Raw genomic sequence first — 13833 nt, forward strand, 5'->3', positions numbered from 1 at the left:
TCACTCCATCTTTCTCATCTTACCATGTGCTGTCCCTTATATGTTCTCATGTGATGTGTACAAGAATATGTGTGGTTTAGCATGTTTCTTGTTAGCATTGCTCAAATCTTATCTTGGTTTATGCTGGAACAGCAAGCTCTAACAGAGACACTTAAAACTCATCTTATTGTTTCTTATCCAGATGGAAAACCAACAGAGGAGCCACCAAAAGGCAGAGGCAGAGGATTTGGGGGTATGAATTCAATGAGCCCATGTGTACTAACGGTTTTGCTCTTTGTGCTAGATAATATCTGAAGCAACTTCACTCGCTCAATTTACAAAGTGTATGTTGTTTTCATGTTTTGTCCTTTCCAGCAAAATCAAACAAATGTTTTGTGTTGATTCTTTAATCTTGGCCTGAAGGTTTGTGATGAACATAGGGGATAAAACCTTTGCTCTTTGGTACCAACCAAAATGTGTATGTAGCACTGAGTCATAAAAGATTTGTAATCTTTTACAAATATTCTTTAAGTAGATACTTGCGTCTTTTCATCCAAATATTTCCTATTTGAACTTTATTTTTTTTATTATTGTCTGTGTTCACTCCATATTCTATGACCATCAAAATAACAAAGGCTAAAAGAAAACACAAACACTTAATATTTAATATTTTACTAAATGTATAAAAACACAGGTAGGTAGTCCATGTGTTTTTGTTAGCTTCACAGTTGCTGGAGATTGCTATCTTTCTTTCTTTGCGTGTTGTATGTCTGGTTTGTCTGTTTTTTTGTCTTGTATTTTTTAGTTTCGTGGTTCTTCAAAGAGTCCTCTTGAAGGCTCATAAAGAGTGGCTCTGCATGATTTATAGTCTTAATAGATTCTTGTAGTCTGTGCACCTTTAACACTAAAAACTGATTTTTGTTCACAGTAATTCACGGTAGGCCCAATTCTTAAAAACATCCCATTGTCAAATGTCTGATTCCTCACTCATCAAAATATCTGAAACTAACTTGATGAGTTTTTGTATGTGACGTTGCAGCGAGACAAACCCCATCACCTGGTGACGGTGGCAGGGGCCGCGGCCTGAGGCCCGGCGGTAAAGGCCCATCACCACCGGAGGAACCGTTTGGAGGATTCAAGTTGAAAGCCGTCCCCCTGAAGTTCGTCAAGAAGATTCAGGACATCGTGCTGCAGGAGGCCGAGTCCATAGGCTCGTCTGCTGTGTTTGAGTGTGAGGTCTCTCCCTCCACTGCCATCACTTCATGGATGAAGGATGGCAGCAACCTCCGTGAGGGCCCCAAACACAAATTCACAGCTGATGGCAAAGACCGCAAGTTGAACATTATTGATGTCCAACTGTCAGACACCGGTGAATATACCTGTGTGGCCAAGAATGCCGGCAAGGAAATAACATGCACTGCCAAGCTCATTGTTGAAGGTAAACAAATGAGGTTTTTTATCCAAATATATGCATTGTGACAACATTAAAAAGTATTTGACAAGTGTTTGATTAATTGAAAAAACAAGCTTTTTATAGGCATCAAAAAGTACTCAAACTCAGGTATGGTATTGTCACCAGAATGGAGGAATTTCAAAAGAAACACAGCTTTTATCGTATCGCAACTAATTATTTTGTTTCTTTGTGCAGAGCTGCCTGTAAAATGGATCAAAGAACTGGAGCCGGAAACATCATGTATGAAGGGTCAGCCTATGTACCTGACCTGTGAGTTGAACAAAGAGAGAGATGTGATCTGGAAGCGTAACGGTGCTGTCCTGAAGAAAAAGGCTGGAAAAGTGGCCATTAATATCATTGGTATGCAGCACGCTGTGACCATCCAGAACTCCACTGAAGAAGACGCCGGCAACTACACCTGTGAGGTAGAGGGACAGGAGGACGTTAAGACTACAACCAACGTGAAAGTGATTGGTAAGCAGTCAGCAGCGGTCAGCTTAAAACTCACCTTGATATTTCGACTAGTTTGGAGCAAACTTTCAGACTTTTTCAAATTCAATCTTTCACCTTAGAGGTCTTCAACCATCTTAAATAATTTAACCCCTCTGTCCTCAGAAATCATCAAAGACTGGCTGGTGAAGCCTCTGAGAGACCAGCATGTGAAACCAAAGGCCAAAGCCCAGTTCAAATGTGAGCTGTTCAAGGACACTCCCAACTGGAAGTGGTTCAAAGGAGAAAACGAGCTCACTCCTTCTGACAAGGTGGAAATCAACAAAGATGGAAAGGACATGACACTTACCATCAACAACTGCCAGCCCAATGACGTCTCAGATTATACCATCGAGGTTGAGGATCGCAGATACACGGCCAAACTCACGCTGGGAGGTTGGTGTAACAAATACTCGTTAAAAAATCATGTTCAACAAGGTAGAATATGTCTCATAACCACCTCTGTGTGTTGTTTCAGAACGTGAGGCTGAGATCTTGAAGCCCCTCTCCAGCGTGGAGGTGGTGGAGAAGGAGGAAGCTCACTTTGACACTGAAATATCTGAGGATGATGTAGCCGGTGAATGGAAACTGAGGGGCCAGGTGTTGATGAGATCTCCGGTAAGATTTTTAAAAAACATCCCATTTTACTCGCTGTAACTCTCTCTCTCTTAAATTCTTCTCTTAAATTTTCCTTGCTTGCTTCCTTGGAAGCCGAAAAGGGCATGCAGAGAATCAACATTGCCAGCAGCAAGGAAAAAATTTAAACTATGCTTAATATGGAAAAGTTGTTTTTGAAGATGTGAATTGATTCAGAATTCAGAAAATTTTAATAAGAAAATTAATTTGCTACCATTTTGATAATCGATTGTTTAGTTTTTTAGCTGTTTTGACAGGTAATAATTTGCTTTAGTTCAACCAAAATAAGTAAATTATTAATAATTAGTTTGAAAGTAATATTTGTATAAAGAACATGTCTTACTTTATTCAGATTAATTTAAGTTAAATAAGTTTGAAATACTGCATATGAAGGGTTAGGGTTAAAATTGTTAATAAACGCAAGTGTTTTAAGGCGATTGGTTTCCTCAACTAACTTTACAGTGTAATTCTTCCCTCCACCTCTACGAAGGAGTATAGTTGTGGTGTTGAAACAAAAAATTAAGTATTTGTTCTTTGTTTTTCAGACCTGTGACATTAAGACTGAAGGCAAGAAACGTTTCCTCACGTTGAAGAACGTCCAGTTGGATCAGGCTGGTGAAGTGTCCTATCAGGCTCTGAACGCCATCACCAGCGGCATGCTCACCGTCAAAGGTACAAATCTCCCTCAGACAAACCCAGTTCTGTTTCTTGTTGTCTGTTGCAAGCTGCGGCATTTGTTGCTCCCTGAAAGCTGAAGGAATTTTAAAAGGAACGTGGTAAGAAAAGCAATGGCTGTGTCTTTGCTTTTATGAATAACTGCCGAATTGTTCGCATCTCGCAGAAATCGAAATGGGCTTTGTTGACGCACTGAAGGATGTTTCTGTGCCTGAAAAGAAACAGGCTAAGTTTGAATGCACCATCACCAAGGAGGTGTCAAAAGTCATGTGGTTTAGGGGGGTGGAGATCGTCACCCCGAGCCCTAAATATGAAATAATTGATGATGGAAAGAAACACATGCTGATCATAAACAGCTGTGAGTTTGATGATGAGGCTCAGTACACCATCGAAGTGTTGGGCCAGAAATCGAGCGCTCAGCTGTCGGTGGAAGGTAAGTGGCAGATAGAAAACCATCGTTTGCTGTTTACTCTGTGGTCATTCCATGTTTGTGGCTTTTAAAGTGTCTTTTAAAGGGCTACAAACTGCTCTGTTTGTGTGCATTGACTTGATGTATTGCAGGCATGAGGCTCAAATTTATGCAGCAGCTTAAGGACCAAACGGTGAAAGAAGGTAAAACGGCTCACTTTGAGCTCGAGCTGTCGCACGAGAACGTGCCCGTGGTTTGGTACCGAAACGAAGTGAAACTCCACGTGAGCCGAACGGTGCTCACACACGTGGAAGGAAAGAGACACACTCTAGAAATGAGGATGTTGTCTCTAGATGATACCTGTCTGATTAAGGCAGAGGCCAAAGGAATTTACTCCATGGCAAAACTGACGGTCATAGGTAACAACACACCTTCCTTTCTTTCTCCTTTTTCTCTCAATGTCTTTATTACACAATGTGTCAGACAGCAGATATCAGGCAGTAATATCTTATTGTATACTTACTGGATTTTTGTGTTAATTAGAAACTTAGGTTAAAAACTAATTCTGGTTTATTTCAACTGGGCTTTTATTTTATAGTTTTGCCATTAATTTCTTATTTTACTTGCAAATGTGATTTTTAAATATAAAATCAGAACTATAAGGCTGAAGAATACAACAAATAAAAAATTAGGCTAACGCCTGCGCAACTGTGTTTCTGTGTAAACACATAGCTAGCGCAATGCTGAAACAAATTCGTGTTAGGGGTATTATGTGGTTAGGGTTGTGCTGAATTAGGGTACTGGTATCTTTTTTTACCCAAATCAGGCACTGGTTGAGCACTCGCCTTCTTTTTCTCCTTAATTCTTGTTCTTTTTTTTGTCCAGACTTCTTTTTTGTGATAAAAATGGACACATTTTATGTTGAAATGAACCAGAATTGAAAATGAAATAAAAATCTGCTGAAATGGTTGTCAGTATCATGCAATTCTTTTACCACTCCACAAGACTGCTCAGTCTTTGTAACAGATGCAATGATGCGACTGTGAAACTGTATTTTACTGAAACTGAATCTGGGCTCTTTTACAGAGGGCGACGCCATCTTCGTGGTGAAGCTGCAGGACTACACAGCCACCGAGAAAGAGGAGGTTACTCTGGACTGCGAACTGAGCAAAGATGTCCCCGTCATTTGGTATTGCAGTGAGAAGGAGATTGTCGCCTCCAAAATGGTGGTCATGAAGTCTGAGGGCACTCGCAGGTCTCTGATCCTGAAGAAAGTGGAGCTGAGCGATAAAGGCAAATATGTATGTGACTGCGGAACGGACAAAACTTCGGCCAACATCAATATTGAAGGTAAACGTCATGAATCAATCAGAACTGACCACAGACAAAAGTAAAGACATGTTCTGTCTGAAAGTTATTAGAAGATTAGGGTCACATGAAAGGTTCTGAGATAAATAATATTTTAGCCATAATTTATCTGAAAAATATCTCATATGAGAAAAGCAATTTTGAGAAATTGGATACTATATATTTTTCTTATATGAGAAATATATAGCATTTCTTCACAATATTGGAACTGTCTCACAAATATATTTTTTTAATCCTGATCAAAAGGATGTTTGAGAAAGTCAGAATTCTGAAATTAAAGATATATACAATTAATCATATAGAAAATTATTCTCTTATCAGGTTTTTTTAAACATACAAAACAAAAGTCCAAATTATATTTTTTGGGCTTTTTTCATGATCATTTTCTCAGATGAAAAGGATAATTTTGATAAGAGAGAATATAGATTCATTATTCCCACAAAAGAGAACGTTTTTATAATTTCTACTACAGCTGATGTTAAAACTCACGTCACTTACAAGTCTCACGCTTGAATTGTTTTTCTTTCCCTCAAATCTTCAACCCACCAGCTCGTGACATTAAGGTGGTTCGGCCGATTTATGGCGTGGAGCTGTTTGATGGAGAGACGGCTCGTTTCGAGGTAGAGATCTCTGAGGACGACGTCCATGGCCAGTGGAAACTGAATGGAGAAGTCCTCAGTCCGTCCAAAGTGAGCATTTTTCTACTTTTTTGTCCTCTTTGTTTCATTGTCATTATGTTGCTATTATTAATGACTGTTTATAACATTATTTAACAGGATGTTGACATCATCGAGGAGGGAGGCAAGCACACGCTGATCCTGTACAACTGTAAAGTCCCCATGACCGGCGAGGTGGCGTACACCGCCGCCAACGCCAAATGTTCTGCTAACCTGAAGGTCAAAGGTAAATGAGCAGAGTTACTTCATCTTCAGTCACTCCAGAAATGTTTTTTCCAGATGACTTAACATTACCACGTGAACATCTGTTCCAAATTGTCTTATATAATCATGCAATAATTTACCCTTCCTAAGCCCCGCCCCTTCCGCTCTGTCCTCCAATGACCTGGTCAAAGCAACTTAATGTCAGCTAATGTTAGCAAAATGTAAGTTAACTAGCTAACTAACAACTGATGTATATTATCTATCTATCACATCCTGGTTGGCCTGTGCACTGGGCTGTACAACGAATCCTCTGAACTGTATACTCAGTTAACTTTGGTTAGTTGTTGGTCAGTTTTACCTGTATTTGAGTATTTTATTTTATTGTGTCAGGGCCCAAAATGATTAAGAAGCTCAACTCGACAGCGGAACGGCATCAAAGTAAAAACCTTTCTTACGTTTTTTCCTTCAGAACTTCCACTGAACTTCCTCACACCGCTGAGCGACGTTCAGGTGTACGAGAAGGACGAGGCGAGGTTCGAGATCGAGCTGTCGAGACCTCCAAAGAGTTTCCGCTGGCTGAAAGGCTCTCAAGAGCTGAAGAGTGACGATAAGTATGAGATGATCCAGGAAGGAAACATGTATGTTCTGTTGATCCGATCGGCCGCCTATGATGACGAAGCAAAGTACATGTTTGAGGCCGAGGACAAGAGGACGACCGGCAAACTGGTCATACAAGGTAACAAAGTTTTTATAAGAAGCTTATTTGGCTGCTTTCATTTTAAATTTAAGAATCTTTAGTGATTAATTCAAGTTAAAACTGACTCATGTTTCATTTGCAACGTGCAGATTTTATAATAATAAACAATATTTTCTATCTTCTCAAAGTGATTTTTTAGATGTAATAAATTATAAGTTATTTAGTTTGTATTAAACTTTTACACCTTTTACCCCACATTTTAGGGGGATTCACCAAAATTGAAACCCAAATTCTTGTGTTGTTTCTTTCTTACTTTTAGTTTGGACTTTGGACTTTGTTTATATCTGAATTTTGTGTATTTACCCAAATGTACCAGTTTATACTTAAAATACGGTGGTTTTATCAAATTTGAGATTCAGTTATCTCAGGGCACTTTTCATATAGAACAGGTCTCAACCATACTTTTTATAATTTTATCATCTTTTTTATAAATGATATTATTATCATTACAATTTGTAAAAATATATCTTCATATATATCTACAGCTATATATTTTGGAAAAATTAGATACTGCATTTCAAGGGGCTATCCTGTAAATAAATTCAAATATATGCTCTACTTCAGGTGAATGACTGTATTGTTTTTTCTGCGGCAGGTATTCGTTTGGAGTTTGCCAAACCGATTAAGGATGTGACAGTGAAGGAACGCGAAACAGCTGAATTCAGTGTCGAACTCTCCCACGACAAGATCACGGTGATCTGGTACAAAAACGACGTCCGTCTGCATCCCAGCAAGGTGGTCCACATGTCGGATCACGGAAAGATCCACACACTGGCCTTCAAGGAGGTCACTATCGATGACACATCCATGATCAAAGTGGAGGCCATGGACAAGACCATGACCGCCCTGCTCACCGTCATCGGTCAGTGTCACTCTTCAGTAGCTGCAAACCCTTTTAGCTTGTGTCAAATGTTTGGTTGTTGTTCAAGTGTTTGATTGGATGAAAACATCCAAGACTGAATTAAAGGTTTGGTCATTTAAACATGAGAATGTTATTAATCTTATTCCTCTGCAGAGGGCGACCTGTATTTCACCACCAAGCTGCAGAACTACACAGCCGTGGAGAAGGATGAGGTGAAGCTGGTGTGTGAACTCAGCAAGGCCGTCGCCGATGTCAAATGGTTCAAGGACGGGAAGGAGATCACTCCCTCCAAGAACATTGCCATCAGCACCGATGGCAAGAAGCGCATCCTGACAGTCAGGAAGGCAGAGAAGGCCAACATTGGAGAGTATACCTGCGACTGTGGTTCAGATAAAACCACAGCCAACCTCAACATTGAAGGTAAATTCTCAGGAGATACGTGACAGGAACGTTGGTGTTAAAGTAACATTCAATGGAGAATTAGAGGTATAAGAAAGTAAATTCATGTTTATTTTTATTTATATAGCCCAAACTCACTAATTTGCCTCAATCTGTGCAACACTGAACAATTTCTATGTTTAGATCCTCAATTCTGGTTAGTAAAGTAACAAAATGATGGATCAGGATCAGCATCAGACAAGAACAAATTTTAGCAATGTTGTATTGGTTGAAAGCAACATTCTTGGTAAATCTAATGTGCTGTTGGATTAAAATGAACAGCAAAATTTTGGAGGTCAATCTTTGAGCTATCACATAATTGAAGGGTTACTGATACTCAAACAAATTATTGAAAATGTTGCACTGAATTTAATATTAATTTCCAAATATTGGTGTGATCATCCGCGTTTGACATTGGAGTATCATCAGCGTAGAGGTGGAAATTCATTCAATATCTGCATATAATTTGGTCAAAAAGAAATTGAAATTATTCTGAGGCACAATTAACATGATTTAGTGGTTGGAGGTTTAAGTTTTGTTTAAAATCTAAATAAACAAATTAATGTAAATAGAGAGTAGAGGACCAAGAACATAGACCTGAGGTATGTCATAGTTTACAGCAGAAAATAAATTAATATTACCAAAGGAAATACACTAATGTATGTCAGTAAATCTCTAACACTTCAGCCTGTAGGGGGCACTACCAGTACTTACTGATTTATTTTCTTCCCCTGCAGAGCGGGACATCAAGATTGTTCGTCCGTTGTACAGTGTTGAGGTCACAGAGACAGAAACAGCCAAGTTTGAGACAGAAATTTCAGAGGAAGACGTCCACGGAAACTGGAAACTGAAGGGAGAAGCTCTGCATCAGTCTTCTGTGAGTCTGGTTTCATAAAACAATGACATAAGTTAAAGGCATGGAAGAACATGAATGTTCTGTGAGATTAAAGTGGTATATTTACAAAAAATAACTCACATGTGTATTATTTGTGAAATTAAAGTGGTTAATTTAGAAGAAAAAAACTCTTTGAGCTTAAAAGGTACATTTACAAGAAAAAACAAATTTACGAGAGTTTTGAATGAAATGGTTTTGTTTTCTTTCAGGATGTTGAGATTAAGGAGGAAGGAACCAAACACATGTTGATCCTCTATAATGTCCGTATGGACATGGCGGGAGGTGTCGACTTCTCAGCAGCCAACGCCAAATCCAACGCTCAGCTCCGAGTGAAAGGTGGGTGGTTATTTATTCATTTATTTATTTATTCATATGTGAAAGCGGTTCATCCTGTCGGGATTTGGGGGTTCTGATTGTTGTTTTCAGATTGAGAAAAGTTTTTTTTCTTTTATATTTTTCTTATTTTTGTTTTTTAATCTTTGTCACATTTCAGCACAATAAACATATACAGTACATTTAGTTTCCTCTAAAGTCAGTAAAAGTTTCAGTTTGTTCAAGATACACAAATCAATTTGGGGTTTTTTTCATTGTTTTTAACAAATTTTTACCTGGAGACAAAGTAGTTTTATTTCTTGATGTCGTTGAGCATTCATCTACTACTGTTTTCCATCAACAGATTTCAAAATTATGATATGATTTTATAATGTTGCTACTAAATAGTCAAAATTCTGGAATAATTAAAACCTTCTTATTAAAGCATTTAAAATATCTGAGATAATTTTCTAATCCAGGTAATATAAATAATATCTTTCTTCAATTTGTCTTTATGTCAGAGCAGATTTTCTACACTTTAAAATGTCTCATCTGGTAATCAGAATCACAATCAGAATCAGAAATACTTTAATAATCCCTTTATGTTTGAAAAATATTTTCTATCTCAACCTCCAGCAGAGGGTCGAGTATCTGTCAGTCTTTAGCCAATCAGCCCTTGAGTTTATTTTAGATGCTTTATCTAAAGTAAGAGGCTGCGCTCTGATTGGAGGGACAGGAACATGACTCTCTGCTGCTTCACAAACTTTCTCAGACCTCAGGTCAGCTCCAGCGGTCCGACAGATGCATGCTGGTCCATTTAACCATGTCCTCTTCTTCTTCTCCAGCTCGCTCCATCGGGCTGCGGCATCCTCTGAAGGACGTGACGGTGACGGCTGGAGAGACGGCGACCTTCGAGTGCGAGCTGTCTTACGAGGGCATCGCGGTGGAGTGGTTCCTTGGAGGAAAGAAGATGGAGGCCAGTGACCGGGTGAGTCAAACACATCAACGTCTCCACCAAACCTCACAGGAAAAAGTCTTGATTCTGTCTCTTACTGAGTCCGAAAATTCCTGTTTACTTCAGACGTATCAAATGTTTTAACTCCAGTTTCTAAAAGTATATAATTTGTGCTGGTTTTAATCTCTAATTTTACACTAAAATTTTGGAGCGTGTGCATTTTTTATTGACTGTATTCAGTTATATCTGAGCCTGCTTTCATTCTTAATGTTTAAGCAGGAAGAAAAGAAAAAACATTATTCATTCAAAACACATTGAAAGTCCTAGTAATTTGTTATCAATTTCTGGATTTCAAATTCTTATTTTTTAGTATTTAATAAAAAACTAAAAACTGAATATTAATTTTACACACTGTAAAAAATATATTCTGCAAAATAAAAGTGGTAAATGTACGAGAAAGAAATTAAAATGTATGAGAATAAAACATGGATATTCTGTGAGATTAAAAAGATATATTCATAAGAAATAACTTATACATTTACATTTATTTATGAAAAGAAAGAAAATCACACTCTGATAATTCAGCTTAAAAAAATAAGCAGTTTTTGGTTCCTAAAATTTCAAAAAAATCCACAAGAAATACAGAGACAGAAGATCTGTTTATTTATACTTAATTTGACATTTTACACACTGTAAAATCAGTCTGATTTAGTTTAAACAGAGAAAAACAAAACAGTAGGCAGAGATTATTTCACCTGTTTTCAGGTCATTTTCTTGATTTTACAGCAGTGGTTCACATTTGTCAGATGTGTTTGCAGATAAAAGAAAACCGGTCAGATAAAGCATCTCTTTTAACATCTCAAACATGCATTAAATGTGAACATGTTGGTTTTTACAGTGCAGAAGCTTCAGGCTCTTGGCTGCAGTTAAAAATAATCAGAGATACCAGAGCCGCCGTTATCTTTAACTCACAGACCCCCGACTGTCGCCAGCACCTTATATGTAGACAGATCCACAGCTCGCATTAGCATGTTAGCTTTTGAAGGCTCTGTCTGAACACAGAACATCCTTCTGCCTGTTAGGTTTTACAACAGTTTAACAGGTAAACTGATACAAGGAGTTTATCTGGTTATAAACAGTCTAATAGTTTAATAGAAATGCCTCTGTATGAGCTACAGAAACACACATCAGAGAAAATGAATATTTCTATAGAGTTATTATTGATGTCTGCCAGCAGGTTCGATTCCCGCTAAAATATATGTAATGAGGTGTTAGAAACATTAGCACATTAGTCCACAGGGGGCACCAGAATCATCAGTAAATGATTTTCTTAAAGTGTCTCAGTGGGCTAAAATTATTTCTAATAAAAAAGAAACAAATTCCTGAAACAAGTTGATTTAATTTGTAAACTATTTAATTTGATAGATGAAGTATGGAAGCTCATTTGTTAAATGATTTGGTCACATAGTGGTTTTATTTTGTTAATGTATCGATAAGTTGATGACAGAAAATTAATCAGTGTCTGTTTTCATCAAACAAACAAAAAAATTTCACTGTAAACTGAACTGAACTTTGGATTTTGTTGAAGAGGAAAAATGTTATCTTGCTTCATAAATGAGACAATTCATGAATTGAAAAAGAATAAACACATAAATCAATAGTCTATACAATCTATAGTTGCAGCCAAAAACAAAGAAGATAAAGAGAAAATACAGTCAAACACAATTTTTTAACAAAAGCTTTCAACATCGTTGAATTATAATTAATTATGAATTATTATTAAAATATTATTAAACTGAATTAAATGTATTATTATTATTATTATCATTAACTTTTTTTTTTTTTGTCTCTTTTTTTCCGTCCCTGCAGGTGAAGACTCGGGTGGCCGGTTGCATTCACACTCTGACCATCAGAGACGTGAAGCTGTCGGAGGCCGGGGAGGTCAAAATGACCTCCAAAGACTTCCTGACTCAGGCTCAGCTCATCATCAGAGGTGAGACGCTTGAACGCACCGCGGCCAGCAAACGCCTCACACCAGGAGTTATTTTTTTATTGTGTATTTCTGGTTAACGTCTGTGTTTCTGTGTTCAGAGCCGCCGGTGGAGTTCACAAAGCCTCTGGAGGACCAGACGGTGGAGGAGGAGGCCACTGCCACGCTGGAGTGTGAAGTTTCCAGAGAGAAGGCCGACGTTCGCTGGTTCAGAGAGGGACAGGAGATCAGAAAGACCAAGAAGTACGACCTGATCGTCGACGGACGTAAGAGAGCGCTGGTCATCCATGACTGCACTCCGGACGACGCAAAGATGTACACGTGTGACGCCAAAGAGTTTAAGACTTCTTGTTTCCTGGAGGTTACACGTAAGGACCAAACTTTAATTTACAATTATTATTAAACTATTATCACATCCTGTCATCTGAATGTCAAAATAAAGTCTGTAATTTAAGTTTCATCAGTTTCAAAGTAGGGCTCAATTCAAAAATATTTATATCACAGAAAGATGTAAATGTAACAGGAAGTACTATTACTCTGAAAAGAGAATTATAAAAATAAACTATAGATTACTCACTTATATAGGCTTATTTGTGCCAAGAATAAAATATCAAACTAATGTAATAGGTTATACAGTAATGCATATGATTTCCTACTATTGCACAATTAATACTGAACTGAAGTTTTTAAATCATGTTAATGATGTATCACTCAACACTTTGAAAACTGTAGTACAGACAGCTGTCCCTCTGCAGTTTCTGTATATTAATGTTTATTTTATATTATTAAATATAATCAGAATAAAGTATATTCTGTTAATTTTGCTTTTAAATAATTAATTGTTGCTAATTTTACTGAAAGATTAAATTTTTAGTCATTTATAACTTGTTATTTGTTTGTTTTCAACTTTTTAATCTGTTTTTTTTTTAAAGCATTTTTTTATACATTTCCACTGAGGTTGTTTTTATTACTGTTAATTTAAATGCAAAAATTATGATCATTAATATTAATAATAACTTTTATTTATATAGCACCTTTAAAACATGAAATTCAGCTCCGATCCCTTTACAGTATGGCACAAAAACTATTTACAACAGATTAAAAATTCAAAAAAGCAAAATAAAATACCCAACAATTTAACACTTTTAAACCTGTGAACAGCGTGTTGTAAGCGTGTTATAAGTGTGTTATAAGTGTGTTATAAGCATGTTGTCTGTGTGTCCACAGCTCCTCATGTGGAGTTCACGAAGCCTCTGCAGGACGTGGAGGTCAAAGAGAAAGAATCTGCTAAGTTTGAATGTGAAGTGTCCCGCGAGTCTGCCAAGGTGAGACCTGCTGACCGTCCGCTCACACACAGACTAATAAAGAGCTGTCAAACTTGTGTTGTCTGTGTAAGATTTATGATATAAGGAGGATGTGAAACTCTGATGTCGTCGTGCAGGTTCGCTGGTTCAAGGACGGCAGCGAGATCAGGAAAGGAAAGAAGTATGAGATCATCGCTAAGGGAGTCCAGAGGATCCTCATCGTCCACAAGTCTGTGTTTGACGATGAGGCCGAGTATGAATGTGACGCCAGGACCTCCAAGACCTCTGCATTGCTTACTGTCATCGGTGAGAAACAATATGTAATTTTTTTGGCCTTTTGTTGGCTTTATTTTATAGAGACAGCTGTAGAGAGACAGGAAAGGTGGGTGGAGAGAGAGGGGATGAAAGGCAGCAAAGGGCCGCAGGTCGG

General features: G+C 37.8%; 1 protein-coding gene across 30 annotated transcripts in view; it reads left to right on the forward strand.

The window, feature by feature from the left end:
* The window catches only part of LOC118338832 (titin-like), a 176484-nt gene that overhangs the window by 75631 nt on the left and 87020 nt on the right, over nt 1-13833 (forward strand). For all 30 annotated transcript variants that reach the window (XM_035676237.1, XM_035676206.1, XM_035676210.1 and 27 more), the window contains 19 exons: nt 182-232; nt 1019-1417; nt 1628-1906; nt 2048-2317; nt 2400-2539; nt 3103-3229; nt 4728-4991; nt 5559-5698; nt 5786-5912; nt 6360-6626; nt 7243-7509; nt 7663-7929; nt 8685-8824; nt 9052-9178; nt 10000-10142; nt 11979-12102; nt 12201-12467; nt 13327-13424; nt 13541-13709. In XM_035676237.1, the coding sequence (XP_035532130.1) occupies nt 182-232; nt 1019-1417; nt 1628-1906; nt 2048-2317; nt 2400-2539; nt 3103-3229; nt 4728-4991; nt 5559-5698; nt 5786-5912; nt 6360-6626; nt 7243-7509; nt 7663-7929; nt 8685-8824; nt 9052-9178; nt 10000-10142; nt 11979-12102; nt 12201-12467; nt 13327-13424; nt 13541-13709 (3666 nt within the window). The remainder of the gene's footprint in view (nt 1-181; nt 233-1018; nt 1418-1627; nt 1907-2047; nt 2318-2399; nt 2540-3102; nt 3230-4727; nt 4992-5558; nt 5699-5785; nt 5913-6359; nt 6627-7242; nt 7510-7662; nt 7930-8684; nt 8825-9051; nt 9179-9999; nt 10143-11978; nt 12103-12200; nt 12468-13326; nt 13425-13540; nt 13710-13833) is intronic.

The sequence above is a fragment of the Morone saxatilis genome, unplaced genomic scaffold (assembly GCF_004916995.1).
Source record: "Morone saxatilis isolate NCDOM2014 unplaced genomic scaffold, NCSU_SB_2.0 Contig5, whole genome shotgun sequence".
Lineage (NCBI taxonomy): Eukaryota > Metazoa > Chordata > Actinopteri > Moronidae > Morone > Morone saxatilis.